Source organism: Chamaea fasciata, unplaced genomic scaffold (genome assembly GCF_029207755.1).
Source record: "Chamaea fasciata isolate MVZ Bird 193981 ecotype frontalis unplaced genomic scaffold, bChaFas1.0.hap1 SCAF_24, whole genome shotgun sequence".
NCBI classification, from domain to species: domain Eukaryota; kingdom Metazoa; phylum Chordata; class Aves; order Passeriformes; family Sylviidae; genus Chamaea; species Chamaea fasciata.
Window position 1 is genome coordinate 1,536,666 of NW_027094109.1, and position 18,214 is coordinate 1,554,879.

The 18,214-nt window shown below is 52.2% G+C and overlaps 1 protein-coding gene across 3 annotated transcripts in view; it reads left to right on the top strand.

Moving 5' to 3' along the window:
* The window catches only part of KIRREL3 (kirre like nephrin family adhesion molecule 3), a 354,811-nt gene that overhangs the window by 282,660 nt on the left and 53,937 nt on the right, over positions 1-18,214 (top strand). For all 3 annotated transcript variants that reach the window (XM_066203572.1, XM_066203573.1, XM_066203574.1), the window contains 2 exons: positions 12,370-12,527; positions 16,069-16,219. In XM_066203572.1, the coding sequence (XP_066059669.1) occupies positions 12,370-12,527; positions 16,069-16,219 (309 nt within the window). The remainder of the gene's footprint in view (positions 1-12,369; positions 12,528-16,068; positions 16,220-18,214) is intronic.

Consider the following 18,214-nt stretch of genomic DNA (forward strand, 5'->3'; position numbering starts at 1 on the left):
GTGCTGAGGCTCTGGCACAGGGTGCCCAGAGAAGCTGTGGCTGCTCCATCTCTTGAAGTGTGCAAAGCCAAGTTGGACAGAGCTTGGAGCAGCCTGGGATAGTGGAAGGTGTCCTTGCCTATGGCAGGGGGTGGAATGAGATGGTCTTTAAGGTCCCTTCCAACCCAAACCTATTCTGAGATTCTACAAATGAAAAGGCATCCTTCTTCCTTGAAATGGGAGTCATACTTCAAATCCTAGGCACAGGAAGTGCCAGGGAGATTTTTCCCAGTCTGGCCTAAAGTCTTGTCTTCTTCTCACCCTTTCCTGTTCCTGGTTTCCTCAGTGACACATCCCAGCAGCCAGATCCGGGTTTTCTCCAGCCCTGGGCTGCAGCTGGGAAAAGCAGCAATAGCCATGGCTTTGGGGCACGGAATGGTTTAAAGGGGAGCACACGACCAAGATGTGGCCTTTAAGGGAAAGAGGAGAAAAAAGGAAAAATCAACCTTTCACCTTCAAAACAAATAAATAAAATCAGTCTTTCCAGACCCAAAGGAAGGTAGAATCCCTCCACCCTTCAAAGTGCACTTTGGGAATGACAAAACACCCCTGTGATGTCTCCATCCCGTGCTGGAGTGCCTGCTATTGGTGAGGGCAGGTGCTTCTCTGTCGTCCGAGTCTGGAGTAGCTGGATCAGACCAGGTACCTGCACATCCCAGCGGGGCCAGGCAGGGAAATGCCACGGGAGAGAGGAGGGCAAAGCCTCTGGCCCTGAGCAAGTGCATCAGCACCGGGGCCACAACGGTGAAAATGAGCTCCTGAGCTGGAAACTCACATCCCCTTCTGTCTTCTTGTCCCTGAGCACCAGACAGGAGCCTGGGATGATGCTAGAGATGCAGCAAGGCTCAAAATACAAACCTCCCGTCCCTCTCCTCAACCTGCAGGGGATTGGCAAGGGCTGTGCTCATCCCTGGGATCACCCACCCACCGTCTGCCCTGGATGCAGGCTGAGATGGGGAGGTGCTGCACAGTGGGAGGAGTGCCTGCCTCGCTCTCATACCCTTCCAGCTCCTTTACATATGGGTTGGTGTCCCAGGCTCCCTGCCAGCCCCATCCCAAGGGAAATGCAGGATTCAGCTCTGCTGAGGCTCCCAGGCCTGTAAGGCGCTGTTCAGATAGTAAATACCATGGCTAATTAACAGAAGAGGTGTTGGCTAATGAGCTCAAGGCACGTGCAGCCTGAAAACAGGTCCAGATAATCAAGGCCCAAACCTTAATGACTAGGTCCCAGGCTCCCATGTCATCCTGCATCACTGAATTTCCATGGCACATCCTGGGAGGAGGCAGGCAGGAGTTCTCCCCCCCATCCTGCAAGAGGGGGGATCTAAGAGCAGCTCTCAGCAGAAGAAGGGGACCAGCTCAGGGTTTTGCTCCTCTTTTCCTTTTTTCCCTATATTTTAATGAACAGTAATAACCCCCCTCTTTTTTTTTTCTCTATTTTTTTTTTAACAATTTGAAACTATCTGACATATGGGAAAAATAATGAATTCGGTTTTTTGCCTGCGTTCTCTGATCTGTCAGTCTGCACCCGGGAGCCGCGCGCAGGGGGAGGAGGAGGCAGGGGGTGCTGGCCTACATTGGGGAGATAATGATGTTCCTGCTGATCCCCCTCCCAGGAGAAGGTTCAGGCATGTCCTGCAGCTGAGGAGAGCCAGGGTATGCCACAGCCTTTTCCTTCAGCTTTGCATTTCTCTTTGTGGGAGGGTGTTTGTAGCTGCAGTAAAGCGAGATGTGCTTGGAGCGTCTCTGCAATCTCGCGGGCTCTTCCCTGATTCCCAGGGGCTCCATTGGATCCAGGTCCCTTCTGCCTCCAAAGGACCCAGGGCTCTGCTCTTTAGTTTCAGCATCTGCCCCAAAAGCATCTCTAACCAATTCAGTGTAGGATTGGTGAGGATGCTGCAGCCTCTGTGGAGTCCCTGAGTCATTTGGAGAGTTCCAGAAGTATTTTGGCTGGGAAGGACTCCCAGACCACTAAGTCCAACCTGTGACCAATCCCCCCTTGTCAGCCCAGAGCACTGAGTGCCACATCCAGCTGCTCCTTGAAAACCTCCAGAGGTTGGGACTCCAACACCACCCTGGGCAGCCCCTGCCAATGCCTGAGCACCATTTCCATGGGGAAATTCCTCCTGATGTCCAACCTGACCCTCCCCTCATGCAGTCTGAGGCTGATTCCTCTTGTCCTGTCTGTTCTCTGGGAGCAGAGCCAGACCTTCACCTGGTTCCACTCTCCTCTCAGGGAGTTGTCCCCCCCGGGCCTCCTTTTCTCCAAGAAGGTTCTGTGTGGGATGCCCAAACCTCAGCCCCCGCCATCCCTCCAAAGCAGGTGAGGGTTTTGCACGGGGCTGGCACAGGTCTTGATGCAGGGCAGCCAGGCAGAGCAGGAGACTTGCACAACAGCAGGGATGAAGGGATATTCCAGCTGGGAAAGCCTGGGATTCAGAACACCTGGTCTATCTGTGCCTCAGTTTCCCCTGTGCCCAGAGAAGCCGTGGCTGCCCCATCCCAGCCAGTGGCCAAGGCCAGGTTGGACAGGGCTTGGAGCAAACTGGAATAGTGGAAGGTGTCCCTGCCCATAGCAGAGGGTGGAACAAGATGAGCTTTAAGGTCCCTTCCAGCTCAAACTGTTCCACAATTCCATGATTTTATACTCAGCTGCCTGTGCTGGGAAGGAGCATCCCCAACACAGGGATCTTGTGTGTGATAGGGGCTCTTATCAGTAAATTTGATTACATCTGTGGTAACAAGGCTGGGTGGGCAGGTAATTTTTCCTCCATTCCTCTCCCATCCCTGCTGACACATCTGAGAAGCTTTACCCTGACTTTCCACCATCCTGACAGGCAGAATTGGAACCATTAATCACGGTTGTCCTGGATCACGGACCCACCTCTCTCAGTTGTGGGCAACACTCTTCACTTTACGGGCAGCCAGAGCAGACACAGCAAAGCGAAACAGCTCCCTCCGAATCCCCCCCACCCTGAGCGAGGGCTTGGCAGTAGCTGCTGACATGATCCATCCAAAAACACTGCCTTGGTGGGGAGAATCGAACGAGGACCTGACAAATGCAATCTATTCTTTGGCATTGTGCTGCCCTTTCAGCCGGGAGGGAAAATTTTAAGTTTTTTACTCTTTGCAGAGTGAACATTCCAAGCAAACAATCCATACCTGGCCAGCTACCTGCCTGCATAGCAGCTGGCTCTTTGTTAAAGTGTGGAAGGGGGCTGCCAAAACTTCTTTCCCCTCGCACAGAAGGCTTTTCAGTAGAATACAAACGCTCGCTTTATCCCATGACAGATCTGCTTGTGTGCTCTCCAAAATGGATCCTGCCCGGAGCCAGCTCTCACAAAGGATTTCAGAACTTTGACATTTGGTTTCGTTCCAATCCATTGTGAAAACTGAATATTTAAAACACTCTCTAGCCAGGAATCTGGGAGCAAACCCCTCTTCAGCATGAAAAAGCAGAGTATTCCAGTGATATTCCTCGAAATGACCTGGAGAGGGCTTAGATGGAGGAAAATCAGCTCCTCCAGGGCACTGCGTGGGAAGGCAGAGCTGAGGTTTGCTGCAGTGAGATGAAACCATCCCTAGGAATCATTTCTGAATTTTAGGGATCTGCATTCTCCAGCGAGACACTTTTCCACTGGAGAAATCCACCCTGCTGGCCCTAGAAATGTGGAACATGGGAGACTTCCAGCAGCTGGATGAAAAAAGAGAGAAATCATTAGCAGAAAATAGAAAAAAAATAAAAGGGGGGGAATTTTAGGAAATATTAGCGGTTTGTTTCTCATGAGCTCCTTAATGTGAGGAGGGTCCATGACTGAGGCTCAGCTGCAGAAACAGGAGGGAAACAGGGATACAGGTGTCTGCTTGGGATGGAGAGGAGGCAGCACTCCTGGCAGCTGCCCGGGCCCCTCCCGCTCACACACACACACACACTGAAGTGCCACAAGACAAATAGGACCCAGAGAGAGATGCACTATTTAAACTTTCATCACTATTTTTCTCCCTGGCTCGCCTTGTTTCTTTTGATTTATTTTTTAGCGTGTTTTCCCCAGGCTGTGCTGTTCGCCTGCATCTCTTTCCTCTCCTTCTTCTCCCGGCAGCAGCCGGCGCCGTCCCGGGGCACCAGGGGCTGCCCAGCATTTTTCAGGCTGTCCAGGCTCAGCTCCCATGGGTAGGCAGGAGGAATGAGGCAGCAGAGCAGCATCAGGCTGGGGAAGATGTGGCCAGGACACAGCAGGGACAACAGGGATCTGTAGACACGACATCCTCCTTTTCCCATCCCTCCCTGACTGAGCAAGGACTAGGGGACAGCTCTAGAACAAGAATCCCATCCCACTGCCACCCGTCCCAGGGCTTGGCCTGGGATTGATGCAGGAAGGGGGCCAGTCGTGCAGGCATCCCGCAGAGCACCAGCCTTCCACGCCATGCCAATCTCAGCAGGGCCAGGGGCTGGCAGCACACAGAGGGGGCTGGATGCTTGGAAACAATGCCAGAGCTCATCCCAGAGCCAGCGTAGCCTCTGTAAATTGAGCGTGGACAACACGGGCTGAGTTGTTTGCAGCCTGTCTTGTGTAGGGAAGGTACAGACAGCTCCAGGGGATGTTTTTCAGAGTCACAGAATCATGGAATGGTTTAGCTTGGAAGGGACCTTAAAGCTCATCTCGTTCCACCTCCTGTCCTGGGCAGGGACACGATCCCCTAGACCAGGCTGCTCCAAGCCCCAGTGTCCAGCCTGGCTTTGGACACTCCAGGGGATCCAGGGGCAGCCACAGCTGCTCTGGGCACCCTGTGCCAGGGCCTCACTACCCTCACAGGGAAAAATTCCCTCCCAAAATCCCATCCATCCCTGCCCTCTGGCAGTGGGAAGCCATTCCCTGTGTCCTGTCCCTCCATCCCCTGTCCCCAGTCCCTCTCCAGCTCTCCTGGAGCCCCTTTAGCCCTGGCAGGGGCTCTGAGCTCTCCCTGGAGCCTTCTCCTCTCCAGGTGAGCACCCCCAGCTCTCCCAGCCTGGCTCCAGAGCAGAGGGGCTCCAGCCTTGGAGCATTTCCATGGACTCACTCCAGCAACTCCATGTCCTTCCTGTGCTGAGGACTCCAGAGCTGGACTCAGCTCTGTGGATGGGGTCTCACAAGGGCAGAGCAGAAGGGCAGAATCCCCTCCCTCATCCTGCTGCCCACACTGCTGGGAATGAGCCCAGGATGTCAAGGATGAGAAGAGTGGAGCCTCCTCCTGCTGAGCAGCTGCAGACAGGAATGGTTTCCAGGTTTCAGATGTAGGACGCAAAGGAAGATCTGATCAGTCACACTTGGAGGGGGAATATTACACACTGCAGCCAGGAAGGGCTCTGAGCCCTGTGCTGACCCCCTTTAAACTCAGACCACTCACTCCGTGTTGTTCATTTTTCCCTACCTGCCAAAACAAAAGGATGGAAATCCTTATTGCATCAGGAAGGGGAGAGGTAGAATGGATGCACATCAAGACAGTGAAGGGGAGGATGCAGTTGGCATCCAGGGCTAGGTTTCCTCCAGATTTGAGGTCACCAAGCCCCACAGTCCTGCCCCAAGTCCCCATTTGGCGCTGCCCTGAGGAGTCCAGCCCATGACAATGTTCAGACAGCAAAATCCCAGCCTTTCAAGTGTTGGACAAAACCTAAGAGTCTGTTTATATCCTTCCTAGCTCTGAAGAACTGCTGGAAATCTGAATCCTAAATGTGTGAAGGCCTGATAAATGGAAAGCTAAACACTCTTGGAGCTGTAAGCTGCTCTGCAGTGGTTTAGGCCCTCACAATTCGCAGCCTTCAGGGTTGATAATACAGCAAGACCCTGAGCAGTCTGCTAGAAAACTCTGCCAGAAAAACAATCCCTGTAAGGGGATTCTCTTATCCAGTGTAGCAAGCTTCATCCTAAAAGCAGTTTTGTGTTCTAACCCTTTTCCTCCCCTTGGAAAGCTTTCCTAGACACTTGATGAAACAGAGAACCTTCTTTCTTCCCCAGCATCCAAATTTTCCCGCTTTCACCTTTGTCTTCTCCTAGCCTTCTCCTGGTTCTTTCACTGTAACTCACCCCAGTGAAGCCTCCCAGCCTTCATTTTGCCAATTAAACAAGCCAACCTCTGCTGATTTCGCCTGGTAGGGGGGCTGCTCTTTTCCTTTGATCAGCTCCAGGGAGTTCAACATCCATGACTGTGGCCAAAACCCCCCAGAATCTAAAAAGCATCGTGCAGAGCAACACCACTAAAGCTCCAAAACGCCCCCAAGGCTGGTGGGGAAAGCAGACACTGTCTGGGAAAAGGAGGCAGCTCCCTGCAGTTCTCAAGCAGAGAAGAGGATGTTCTGATCCCAAACGATGCACAGAAATGATACCACAGCCAATTAACTCTTCATTCTGCTGAACACCGTCAGCAAGAGCTTACTGCCAAAGTCACATCGCCGAAGTCTTGATACAGTGACCACCTTTTGGACCAGGACAGGATAATAATACACAGAATATGTGGGGTTGGAAGGCCGCCTAGTCCAACCCCACCTCCCACTAGATCAGAGGATCACCATCTTCCAGGCAAGCACCTTCCAGAGGCTGCAGGTTGAATCCTGCTTCTTTCACAAGTGCCTTGCCAGCCAGCAAAGCTGGACTCCGAATGCCCCAGCGTGGAGCAGAGCTGGGATTTGCCAAGGCAAGCTCTGTTTGCAGGCTTTGTATTCCAAACCCTCCCCGAGGGCAAGCGGCTTGTGCGGGTCAGGGCAGCGCCGGATCCGGTCAGGCCCAGCAACTCTTCTGTGATGCCTCATAAGCCTGACTTGTCTACAAGAGCTGAACATGCCTCCCTGACAAGCTGCAACGCCGTGTCTGAATGCACAAACACTTCTGCACAGCAGAGCAAAGCTCCCACATCCGCCCTGGCTGCACAAAGGCTCAGCTGAGGCAGCCGAATCCCTCTGGGCTGGCTCCCCAGGGCTTCCCTCACTGCAGAGACAAAATACAGGAGCAAAGGTACCTGTGTTCAGCTTGGCTTTTTCATCTCCACAGGGCCTCGTGTTCTCACTGCGAGGCAGCTGTCCCCCCTGGGGAGGCTGAGGATGCTCTTGATTCATCACAGAATCACAGAATAGGTTTGGAAGGGACCCTAGAGGCCATCCAGTGCCACCCCTGCCATAGGCAGGGACGCCTTCCACTATCCCAGGCTGATCCAAGTCCTGTTCAACCTGGCCTGGGACACTCCCAGGGATGGGGCAGGCACAGATTCTCTGAGCACCCTGTGCCAGGACCTCCCCATGCTGACAGGGAACAATTCCTTCCCAATATCCCATCCATCCCTGTCCTCTGACAGCGGGAAGCCATTCTCCCTTCTCCTGTCCCTCCATCCCTTGTCCCCAGCCCCTCTCCAGCTCTCCTGGAGCCCCTTTAGGCCCTGGAAACAGCTCTCAGGTCTCCCCAGAGCCTTCCCCTCTCCAGGCTGAACACACCCAAATGATTTACCCTTGCTGTCTCAGCTTTGGGGCCAGGAAGCACCTTCCAGTGGTTCGTGGCACATTGTGATCACCAGGAGCATCCTCTGGTCACAGTTATTTGTTTAACTCCCGCATGAGCTGGGCCCAGAGCCCCGAGTGCCACAGTTCCCCTGGGGAAGGGGAACCATGAAGATGAGCAGTGCATCAGCAAGGCCTTATCCAGGGGGACTCTAGTGCTGAGTCTAACACCAGCTGAGCATTCCTTGCAGATATTTGGCTCAGGGCAACCCGCAGGGGCTGCTCAGTGTCTGCCTCTCCAGCCCAGCAGCTGGGTGGCCCTTGCCCACCAGCAGGTGTTGGGGTTGAATCAGTTAACACTGAAGAAGAGGTTGGCCCCAAGAAGAGGAGGTTGGTTACACAAACCCGGCAGCAGTCAGGTACCAGCCACAACAACACAGAAAAACAGCCTTAATTAGGGAAAATGTGCTGGTGGCTGCAGGGCTTTTTGCTTCCTCCACTTCCAGGACCTGGCTGCTGGAGGATCCCGTTGTCTCGGTAAATATTGCTAATGACTGAGGCTCTGTTTGCTTGCCACATCCTCGCCCAGCTGCCGGGAGCATTTAGAGACGTTCACGTCATTCCTGACTCAAAGGCAGCGTTAGCCTGGGGTCTCAGCCCAGCGCTGAACAATTCTGTGGGGGTCACTAATTAATCGCAGTGTGCAGGGTGATTAACAACTCATTTTAAAAGCTGAAGAATGCACCAAGAGCACCATCATTTAGTTGTGTTTCTTTATGATGATGTGCTGTGAGTGCACTTTTCCAAAGGGCAGGGAGCAGAGACCCCAAGCTGGCCCCTCTCAGCCAGACAGCCCAGAGCTACGGAGAATGGATTTAAGCCTGTCCAAGACTGGTTTAAAAATATTCAGCAATTCCTCTATTTTGACAGAAAATGAGGGGTTAGGCAGGGAGAAGCTTGTCAGCATTTCTTTGGAAAGTTTTGTCTGCAGTGAAGAGAGGGGCAAGTGTCCAGCTGAGGTCTTGAGGGCAATGTGGGGAACAGGAGACCTTCTGCTGGGGTGATCCACCTCCAGCTCAGAAAGTCTCACTATCATGTCCATTTGGGAATAATTTATGGGGACACCCACCCCATAAAAAGCTGCATGTCCTAGACTGTTGGAATCATTCAGGTTGGAAAAGCCCTGCAAGCCCATGGAGTCCAACCATCCCCCCCAGCACTGCCACCACATTCACCACTAACCACATCCCCACGTGCCACATCCGGGGATGGGGATTCCACCGCTGCCTTGGGCAGCCTCTTCCCACCTGACCACCCGTTCAGCGAAGAATTTTTCCCTAATATCCCAACTGCACCTCCCCTGGTGCACCTTTCCATCCAGCTTTCTGTTCCTGTGGGCTTGAGCTGTCCTGGATCCCTTCCCCATCATTTTAATCTTCCTGGGCATGTGCGGGTTAACTCCATTTGCTTTGCTGTCAGGAATAACCACCCTGCAACCCCAAACAACTCTTCCTATTTATATCCCTGGTTTAATCACGAAGGCTAGCGCTTCCATAGCTACGTGATTAAAAATTAGGAGACCAGATTCTGTAGTGGTGCCTCATAATAACAACCAATCCTGGGAGCAGAGTGGATGAATAATGGATCATGGCTCCATGCTACTGCTTTCTGCTTTCCCTCCTTTCTTCTTCTCCCCTTTTCATCTTTTCATTCTTCTCCTCCTCCTCCTTCTCCTCTCCCAGGCTGGAGTTGGGGTGGGGAAGGAATAAATCCATCCTTCATATTGCAGAAATTTGAGAGACATCACTGATTCCTCTTCATCAGACCCTCCACCCCAAGCAAATTCCCTGTTAGGGAGCCTGGAGACATCAATAATTCACGGCTACCTGGAGGACTGGGCGATGAAAACCACTTACTTGGGAAGAGGTAGCCAGAACCCATCCTCTCCTCATTGCCACAAGCAGCTCCTCAAGGCTGGCTGCTGATCCCATAGGGAGAAACAGGAGCAAAACTGTAAAAACCGAGGATTTCTGGCACAGGCCAGACAAGTGATTCCATGTTTGTTTGTGGTTCGTTGTCCCCTGTCCCATAATATCCCCTAGTGGACACTCTAGATTGCTTTGCAGGGGAGATATTGCCGCAGGAATACCAGGAAAAAAAAGGCAGGGATGTCAAACATCCCACCATAAAAGTTCCTTTATTAAACTCCAAGATGGTCTTCAGAGAAAGATTTGTGGGTTGGTTTATTCCCCATTCTACAAGATGAATTTTCAATATTTTTCACAAGCAGAGGTCAAATTCAATTAATGGATTCAGTGAGGGGAAAAAAACTATTGAAAAATGCCAGATTTGGTTTTAAAGAGCATAAACTCATCCAATGAAATAAAATAAACAATTTTTTTAAATGAAAATTCATACTTCCTTATATAGTGAAATAACATCAGAATGGAGCAAAATTGTTCCCACTTCCACATCTCAGTGACAGGCATTCCAAGTAACCCAAACCACAGATTTTCACTTTCTTTTTCCACTCTTTTAGCCTGGGAAAAAAAAAAAAAAAAAAAAAAAAAAAAAAAAAAAAAAGTACATTTTTGGATCCGTGTAGAAAAGCTTTTCTCCCCGGTCCTTGGGTTCCACCCACTGAGCTGAAAAATCCCATTACTCCCAGCTCTTGGCAGCCGGTGTGCGCAGCGGGGTGTGCCCGCAGCACATCTGCCTCGCCTGCAAATCCCGGCCTGGGGCAGGCTGCCACCTCTGGATTGTCAGGGAACATAATCCCTTCCCAATTCCCGACCCTAGCCCGGCGCTGGAGGAGCCAGTGAGGAGTTTTTAAATCCTCCTCAGCCAACCACGACGTGGGGACAGTTCAGGAGTGGAGACGAGCTTGGGGATTTTGGAGGGGGCTTAGGCCAACCTTGGCTCTGAGGGGGAACAGCACTGACTTGGAACGAAAGCAGCTCCACTTTGGCACAGAATTGTTGGATTTCACCCAACATCCCCTCTGAAGGATGATGAGGGTCAGAGGGTTCTGCCACCCACTTCTGAGCAGGGTGTGAAGGAGCAATTTCCCATTTCTTGAGAATGATTTTCATGTGTCCTTCCAATTCCCGCTGGCCTCCCACCCCCAGATGGGCCCCAGGAGCCCCAGACAGGCCATGGATGGACGGGCAGCACATCTGTCTGTAGCATGAACAGCGTTTGGCTTCCCAGGGGTCGTGGTTGGGAAGAGCTCAATGCCTTTGGGTAGTGGTTTGGGCTGGAAGGGCTCTCAGTGACGGGGGTGCCAGCAGCTTTCCGCAACGAGGAGGTTCCTCGCTGTTTCCTTGGAATAATGTGAGGTATCCATGGGACTGAGGATGCTGTTAGAGAGCCAGGGAGAGGGAGGGCCAAACTCGGGTCTCTCACAGAGCAGAAATAAAAGTGTTATTTGTCTTTACTTAGTCAGGAACATTTCATCTCTTGATGAAATACCAATGGTCAGTAAGGCCAAACTTTTCATGGTGCACCTCTGGAACAGGCTGGAGTCCTCATCCCTGGGGGGATTTAAAAGCCACGTGGATGTGGCACTTGGGGACATGACTTAGTGGTGGGCTTGGCAGTGGTGGGGGAATGGTTGGACTTGATCTTAAAGGTCTTTTCCAACCTAGATAATGCTCTGATTCCATGAGGAGGAGCTCAACAAAGCTCCATCTCCAGCACAGATCCCGGATGGAGCAGACCCATCAGGGTAGCGGAGATAAAAGCTCCTCCCTGCAGGATTAAAGAACTGCCCCTCCCTCCAGCTGGATTTCCCACCTCTTACCACTCTGGGGTGCCAGGTTCAAGAGCTGGTCCCAAAAGAGAAGACCATGCTCAGGTGCCCCTCCTCTGCTTCCCTGCTTCCACCTGTCCCTGTCTCTGGCGTCATTTCCAGCAGAGACCCCCAGGGCTGTGTGACACCAGCAGGGCCATGGCCTGGAGCTGCCCAAGGCCGTGCCACTTCCCATGGGCTGTCAGGTGCTTTCAAAGGAAGACCAAGGTCTTAAATATCTCCATGCCCCGCTGGCTAGACCTGCATTCCCAGAGGGAGGTGCTGAGAAGCCTCCCTGTGGCAGGAAGTGACCACAGCCTGCTTGTGGGAGTGACAGGGACATCAAAGAGAGCAGGGAGTGCCCAGGGCTTCCCCCATTCCTCCGTGGTCCCTCTGGGACAGAGGGCTGCCAAGGGAGCTCTCCTCCAAGGCAGGCACCTGGAAGTCACATTCCTGATGCCCAGAGGTTATTCCCCCCCGAGCCCTGCAGGCCCAAACCCAACTCCCCCTGCCCTTCTACCCCAAAACACCCTCACCACCCGCACTCCTCGCAGTCGGGAGAGCAGGGGTCACACCCAGTCCTCTCCAATCCCTGTATCCTGTGTCCAGCAGCAGTTAGAGACCCCCAGGGAGGAAGAGAGGAGCAGGCACAGGAAGCAGGGGGATATTTCTTTCAAGCAGGGATTTTGCTTTCAAGTACTCCCCATCCTCACAGAGTTTGCAGCTCAGGGACGTCCAGGGCTTTGAGGATTTAGTAGCCTTGGGTGGATTTATCTGCCACAGGCCTGATCCCTCATATTCCTGCAAAGCTTCCAGCCACCTGACTCAAGTCCCCTCAGAAACTTCTCCAGATGCTGCTGCTGGAGTTCAAATCTGGGGCGCAGCTTTCATCAGAGCAGCAAAAGGCAGGTGGCTCTAACTTGGGGACAGGGGCAGCCCTGCCATGGCCATCCCAAACCACCTGCAGAGTCTGAGAGGTCACAGGCCAGTCCTGGCAGCACAGCCCCCACAGGTGTCTCCAGGAAGGTGGGTTTCACGCTTCAGATGACATTGTCTGCCCTGCTCTCTTTCCTTGCAGTTCCTCCAGACGACCCTGTCATTATGGGGGGGCCCATCATCAGCCTGAGAGCAGGAGACCCCCTGAACCTGACCTGCCACGCAGACAACGCCAAGCCAGCAGCCTCCATCATCTGGATGCGGAGGGGAGAGGTCATCAATGGAGCCACCTATTCCAAGGTGAGGCTGGGACACGGCCTGTGCTCTTCCCTGGCTCGTGAAAGGGGTACCAGGGCTGACACTTCACACAACCCCAAAACATTTGGGGCAGCACCCTCAGCTCTGCAGAGCTGAGACTCTCACCCTGCATCCCCCCATAAAACCTTCCCGGTGAGGAGGCTGGGAGGAAAACACCCAGGAGGATGCAAGTGAGAAGCCACAAACTGTCACCAAAATGGGCTCTGCTCTGAATTAGGCTTTTTGTACCTTCTCACAGCTTGTAATCTCCTGGTGTGGCCACTTCTCCCCTGTTAATCCCACCTGGGTGTGCTGTTAATGTGGTGTACAGCAGCACTGACCCAGCCCCGGTTCTGGTTCTGCAACAGAACCTCTGGATCAAAGGGGTGGTCGCAGTGACATGTGCCCCCTCCTCCAACTGCGATTTTCCACGAAAAATTGTCAGGGTTCTTGGCATTTTTTAATTTAGACAGAAAGTCTTTATGGGGTCATGAAGGAAATCATCAAAGAGCCATCAGCAGCACACTGGGAATGAGACCCCCACATGTTCTCCTGTTTATGGGCTCCTGATGGGCTGGTGAGCGTGAAAGATTCGGTTACACTTGACAGTTTTAACGAAAATTTCTAAACGGCAAAATTCGAGACCTAAAATGGGTCAGTTTGCAGCCAAAACTTCAAAGTGGGCAGTCAGAGCCATTGCTCGAGCTCCCGAAGATCTTTAATAAACATTTCATCCTCTGCTGCCACTGTGAAGCCTCCATCCAGCCTCATTCCAGCAACACCCTGATTTGCTGGGGAGAGCAGAGGAGGCAGAACACCCTCCCTGCCGCCTCCTCCTCCTCCTCCTCATCCTCCTTGCTGAAGCTGAGCTGCTTCCCTGCAGCCGGGGGTGAGCAGAGGGGAACCTGCCCTGTCTCCCTGCATGCGATGCAAGAGGCAGCACTAATTAGAGCCAGAGAGAACTGACCTCTCTCTCTCTCTCTCTCAAATCGAGTGGAATTAATTAAAATCCAGGCCGTTGACGTGCAGTTTTTCATAGCTTATCCCCCTCACCCCCAGCCTTCCCTTCCAGGGCTGTCAGGCCTGGCCCTGAGGAGACAAATTTTGAGCCCTCTCCCTTCCAGACCCACAAGCAGTGGGGGCCAGAGAAGGGGGAATGCCCATCTTTAAAATATTCCCAACAAAACGCCCTTCCAGAGCAGAGTTTTCCAGATCCATCTCCCACAGCACAGAGATCTCCATGGCATTTTAAGCAGTTGGCAGGGATGGGCTGGGAGGGGAGCCCTGTTCTGCTTGGGGGAAGCAGCCTTCTTCCTCCTTCTTCCTCTGTTTCTGAGGCTGAACTTCATTTTCTTCTGACGTCCTGAAGGTTTCCATGAGGTGCTTCCACATTAAAAAAGAAAATCAGCCTTTAGAAAAACTAGCAGACAAATTAAGACATTTTTTGAGTGGGAAGTTTGGGTCTTTGGGGTCTTTGGGGTCTAGAAACGTTTCCCTTTTGAAGCTCTCTGTAAAATAGTTCTTCAATTTGCCTCTTTCTGCTTTTTCAAGAAAACTGAAACCCAACCCAGCTTTCCTTTGATCCAGATATTCCAGCCAACCAAAAAGAAGCCCTGTTCGGGTTACTGACTGCCTGAAATCATTCACACTGAGTGATAATTTCTTTGTTATTCTGAATTTCCAGTCCACCAACTGATCCATAAGCATCCCCCTGCAATCCCAGCCAGGCAGCACAGAACAGCCACAGCCGACTGAAATCCCCCTGATCCATATGGAAGGGGACAGGGAACGTTACAAAATCCTGCAGGATTTGGAGGTTAACCTCAAATAGGGGAAATCCTGCACAGACTTAGGGTTCACCTCAACCCCAGCACCAAAAGTGGGGCTGTTGCCCAAGGGAAGAGCACATGGGGTGACAATAAAGCAAGGACAGAGCAGCATCCTGTGTCCAGAGGTGGGAACACAGCTGGGAAAGGGGCTGGAGGACCAGGAGTGTCTGGGGGAGCTGTGGGGGCTCAGCCTGGAGAAAAAGAGTGTCAGGGGAACCTTCTTGCTCTTCACAATTCCCCGACAGGAGGGGGAGCCAGGGCAGGATTTGGGCTCAGCTCCCAGGGAACAAGGACAGGATGAGAGGAAATGGCCTCAAATTGTGCCAGGGGATGTTTAGATTGGATATTGAGAAAATTTCTTTATTGGAAAGGTATTCAGACACTGAAACAGGCTCTCAGCGTGGTGGTGGATTCCCCATCCCTGGAAGTGTTCCAAAAACCTGTGGATGTGGTGGAGAGGGAGGTGGTTTAGCAAGTCAGTGCTGTCAGTGCTGGGGAAAAGGATGGACTCGATCTCAGAGGGCTTTTCCAACCTTAATGGCTCTGGGATTCCGGGCTGATTGTCACAGGACTCACTTGTGTCAGAAATTCTGACGATTTCCCAGCATCATTCCTTGTCTCATGTGCTTGAGAGGCACAAACCTGTGTGCATGAGGGCTGTGCCACGGTCAGCCCGGGGAAAGCATTCGTCTTGGAATCAAGGAATCATTTAGGTCAGAAAAGCCCTCCAAAATCAAGTCCAACCACTCCCCCCACACTGCCAAGGCCACCACTAAACCATGTCCCCAAGTGCCACATGCACACATCTTGCTGACATCAGTTCATCTCCCAATAAAGCCCTGTCTTACACTGTCAGGAACAAACTTGAAGAATACCGACTTAAAAGGAAAAGCTGCCTGGCAGGGTCCAAAATCCACTGTTGATAAACCAGAGAGAGGTCAGAGGTTGAAAAATGATTAGAAGACTGAAAACCAAACAACATCTTGAGAGATCCCAGGGCTCGGTTTATCAAAGTCAGGGTTATGGGGTGACGTGACCTCGTGTAAGAACTTGCAGGAGGATTAGGGGATGGTAAGGAAGTGCTCCCAGGCTCCTTAATGTAAGGAAGTTCTCCCATAAGAGGCACGGCAGGGCACCACAGCTGAAGTCAGATAAAGCCAGGGAAGAAGCACTGTGCCAAGGCTGAGCAGGCAGAGCTGGTTACCACCAGGGTTTGGATCTCTGGCCCCCATCAATGAACACCTGAGAGGTGATGCTTTACCATAGGCTGGACCAGACCACAGCATGGCAGCCAAGGACCCACGGCCAGGCTCTGTCCGTGCTGCTGGCAGCTGGCATCACCACCCATGGCACGGGAAGTGCCCAGGCAGCTTTGTGCACTCACCTGGCAGAAGATGACAGCAGGGTCACGAAGCCATTTGTCTCTGGCTCCCTCTTTCCTGGGGTGGTGGGTGATGTGTCTCACTGGAGCTTTCCTCCCTGGCCTAGGCACAGCAGGGCTGCAGGGAAGCAGATGGGAATTAAGAGCCCAATTCCCAGAGAAGTGCAGGGAAATTTGTCTTTGTTATTCCCCTAAGGCTTTTGGCAGATTCCAGCCGGAGGAATTGTTACTGCAGGAAGCTGCTTGGCTGAGCAGCTCTTATTGAGCCTGGGGATGGGGAAAGGGCCCTCTCCAGTAGGAAAGTCCTTTCCTCATGCCTGTTTCCCCCTCACAGACACTCCTCCGTGACGGGAAGAGGGAGAGCATCATGAGCACCCTGTTCATCGCCCCCTCGGACATTGAGAACGGGGAGAGCATCGTGTGCCGCGCCACCAACAAAGCCATTCCCAGCGGGAAGGAGACTTCTGTCACCATTGACATCCAGCGTGAGTACACAGCCAGCTGAGCCACCTCTGGCTGCTGGGAGAGCCCGGCCTCTCTGCCCTCTGCATCGCTGCCCCAGGGCTGTCTGCAGCGCTCTGGCTCCAGCCAGGAGCAGCATGCAGGGGCTGGGGGTTTCTCTTTACTGGGGTGTACTGGTGTATCGACACAGCAAAGTCACAGCCGGGAGATTTCATGAGCCCTGAGCTCTCTGGGGCACCGAGGAATGTCCTACACTACAGGGATATCCTGCTTCCCATGTGTCCATGGATTTGAGCAAAAGCAGTACCAGCTGCTGTGCTCTGGGTGGCCCAACAGTGCCCTGATCCAGGCCCATGGGGGTCTCTGGAGCAGGGATGGATCCCAAAGGGTTTTGGGTGAGCTAACAATATCTCTGGGCGTGGTCAGTAGCAGAGATAAGCCCCATTAGGATTTCTGGTGCAGTTTCCAGACTTACAGGCAGTTCAGTGATGTTTTTTGTGAGACACCTGATGGGGACAGTGTCCCTCCACGACACAAAGCCAGCACCACCTCAGGGGGTGGAGCTGTGTTCAGAGCTGTACCATTCACCCTTTACTGTAAATCCACAGAGCAAAATCTGCCATCCTTCAAAATCCACATTTGACAGGCCTCTTCCCTCCTCCTCTGCAGTAGCCATTGCTCTTGGGCTCCTCCTGACCTCCTCCAGCCACGCTCCATTCACACACCCATTTCCTGCAGCTGTTATTTACCCACGACTTGCAAAAGCAGGATGTTCAGTATTAGCATGCCAGCTGCTTTCCAGAGACCAATTAAAACTGGCAAACTCAACTGAACAAACCCAAGCACAGCAGAAAATTCACCATTTAAGACTTCCAGCTTTTGCTGCCGGAAGATTACCAGGCTCTTGGGTTGCTGGCTGCATGTCCTGACAGAACTGGGCAGATAAAATGAGATAATAGCTTGGGTTATTTCACAGCCAGCAAACAGCTACAATAGCTGGAGACACACTCACACAAACAACGTGGAGCAGAGACATCATTACACCGGGCAGTACAGTGTGGGCTGGAGACGTGAGCTGAATCCCCGAGCCACATGGAATCTGCTTGGGAAAGAGAAAAACCTGATAAAGAACACCAATTTTCACTCTGAGCTATTAAATACTCCATGCTGTGAATATAATAACAGTAATATTCTACCCAGCTACTAAAAGTATGTTGTTCTTAATGGGGGCTAATGAGGATATCAATTTCCCAAAGCTGGATGGGTGATGGGATAGAAAAATACTAAGATGGATTAACCAAGCTGAGGTGGGGTAGACTTTGACCTGGATGCAAAAGCCTGCTCTAGCTGCATCTAGTAACAGAATCACGGAATTGGTCAGTTTGGAAAAGACCTCTAAGATCATCAAGTGCAATTATTAACCCAGCTCATTAGGTTTCATTCCTCAGCTGCATGCACTTTGCAAAGAGCTAAAGGTGCTTTTCCTAAGCAAAAAATATCTGGGCCACTCATTTTTTTCCCTAGGGAATTGTTCTGGGAAGGCCTGCTCATGGGTCTTCTTCCGATATCTAGCAGAGAAGCAGCACCTTGGGGAGAGAAAGAAATGGTTTCTGCAAGAATAAGGAAAAGCAGGCAGCACTTGCTGGCTGGGGAGCTCTTCCCAGCCCAGCATGAGCTGCAGCATCCCCCTGGATCCTGCACTCTCCACCTCCAGCAGTGGAGGTTGAATTCACACCATAGCAAACATCACCCAGCTGCATGGTTTGAGAGGTGGCCTTGCAAAACAGTCCCAGAGATCCAAAAATAATCCTTCCCAGGAAGCAGCAGCCTGCTAAATCACTCCTACTGCTTTCTTTCATTTTCTTCTGCAACTCAAAAGAACATCAGCCAGTGTTCACAGGCAGCAGAGAAACACCAGGATGGAGGTTATCCCTAGGAAGGGCGTGTGCATGGTGGGAGAGATTATCCTCTTTCAGCTGATAGAAAAACTCAAGTTGGGGTCCCATCAATCTCATGCC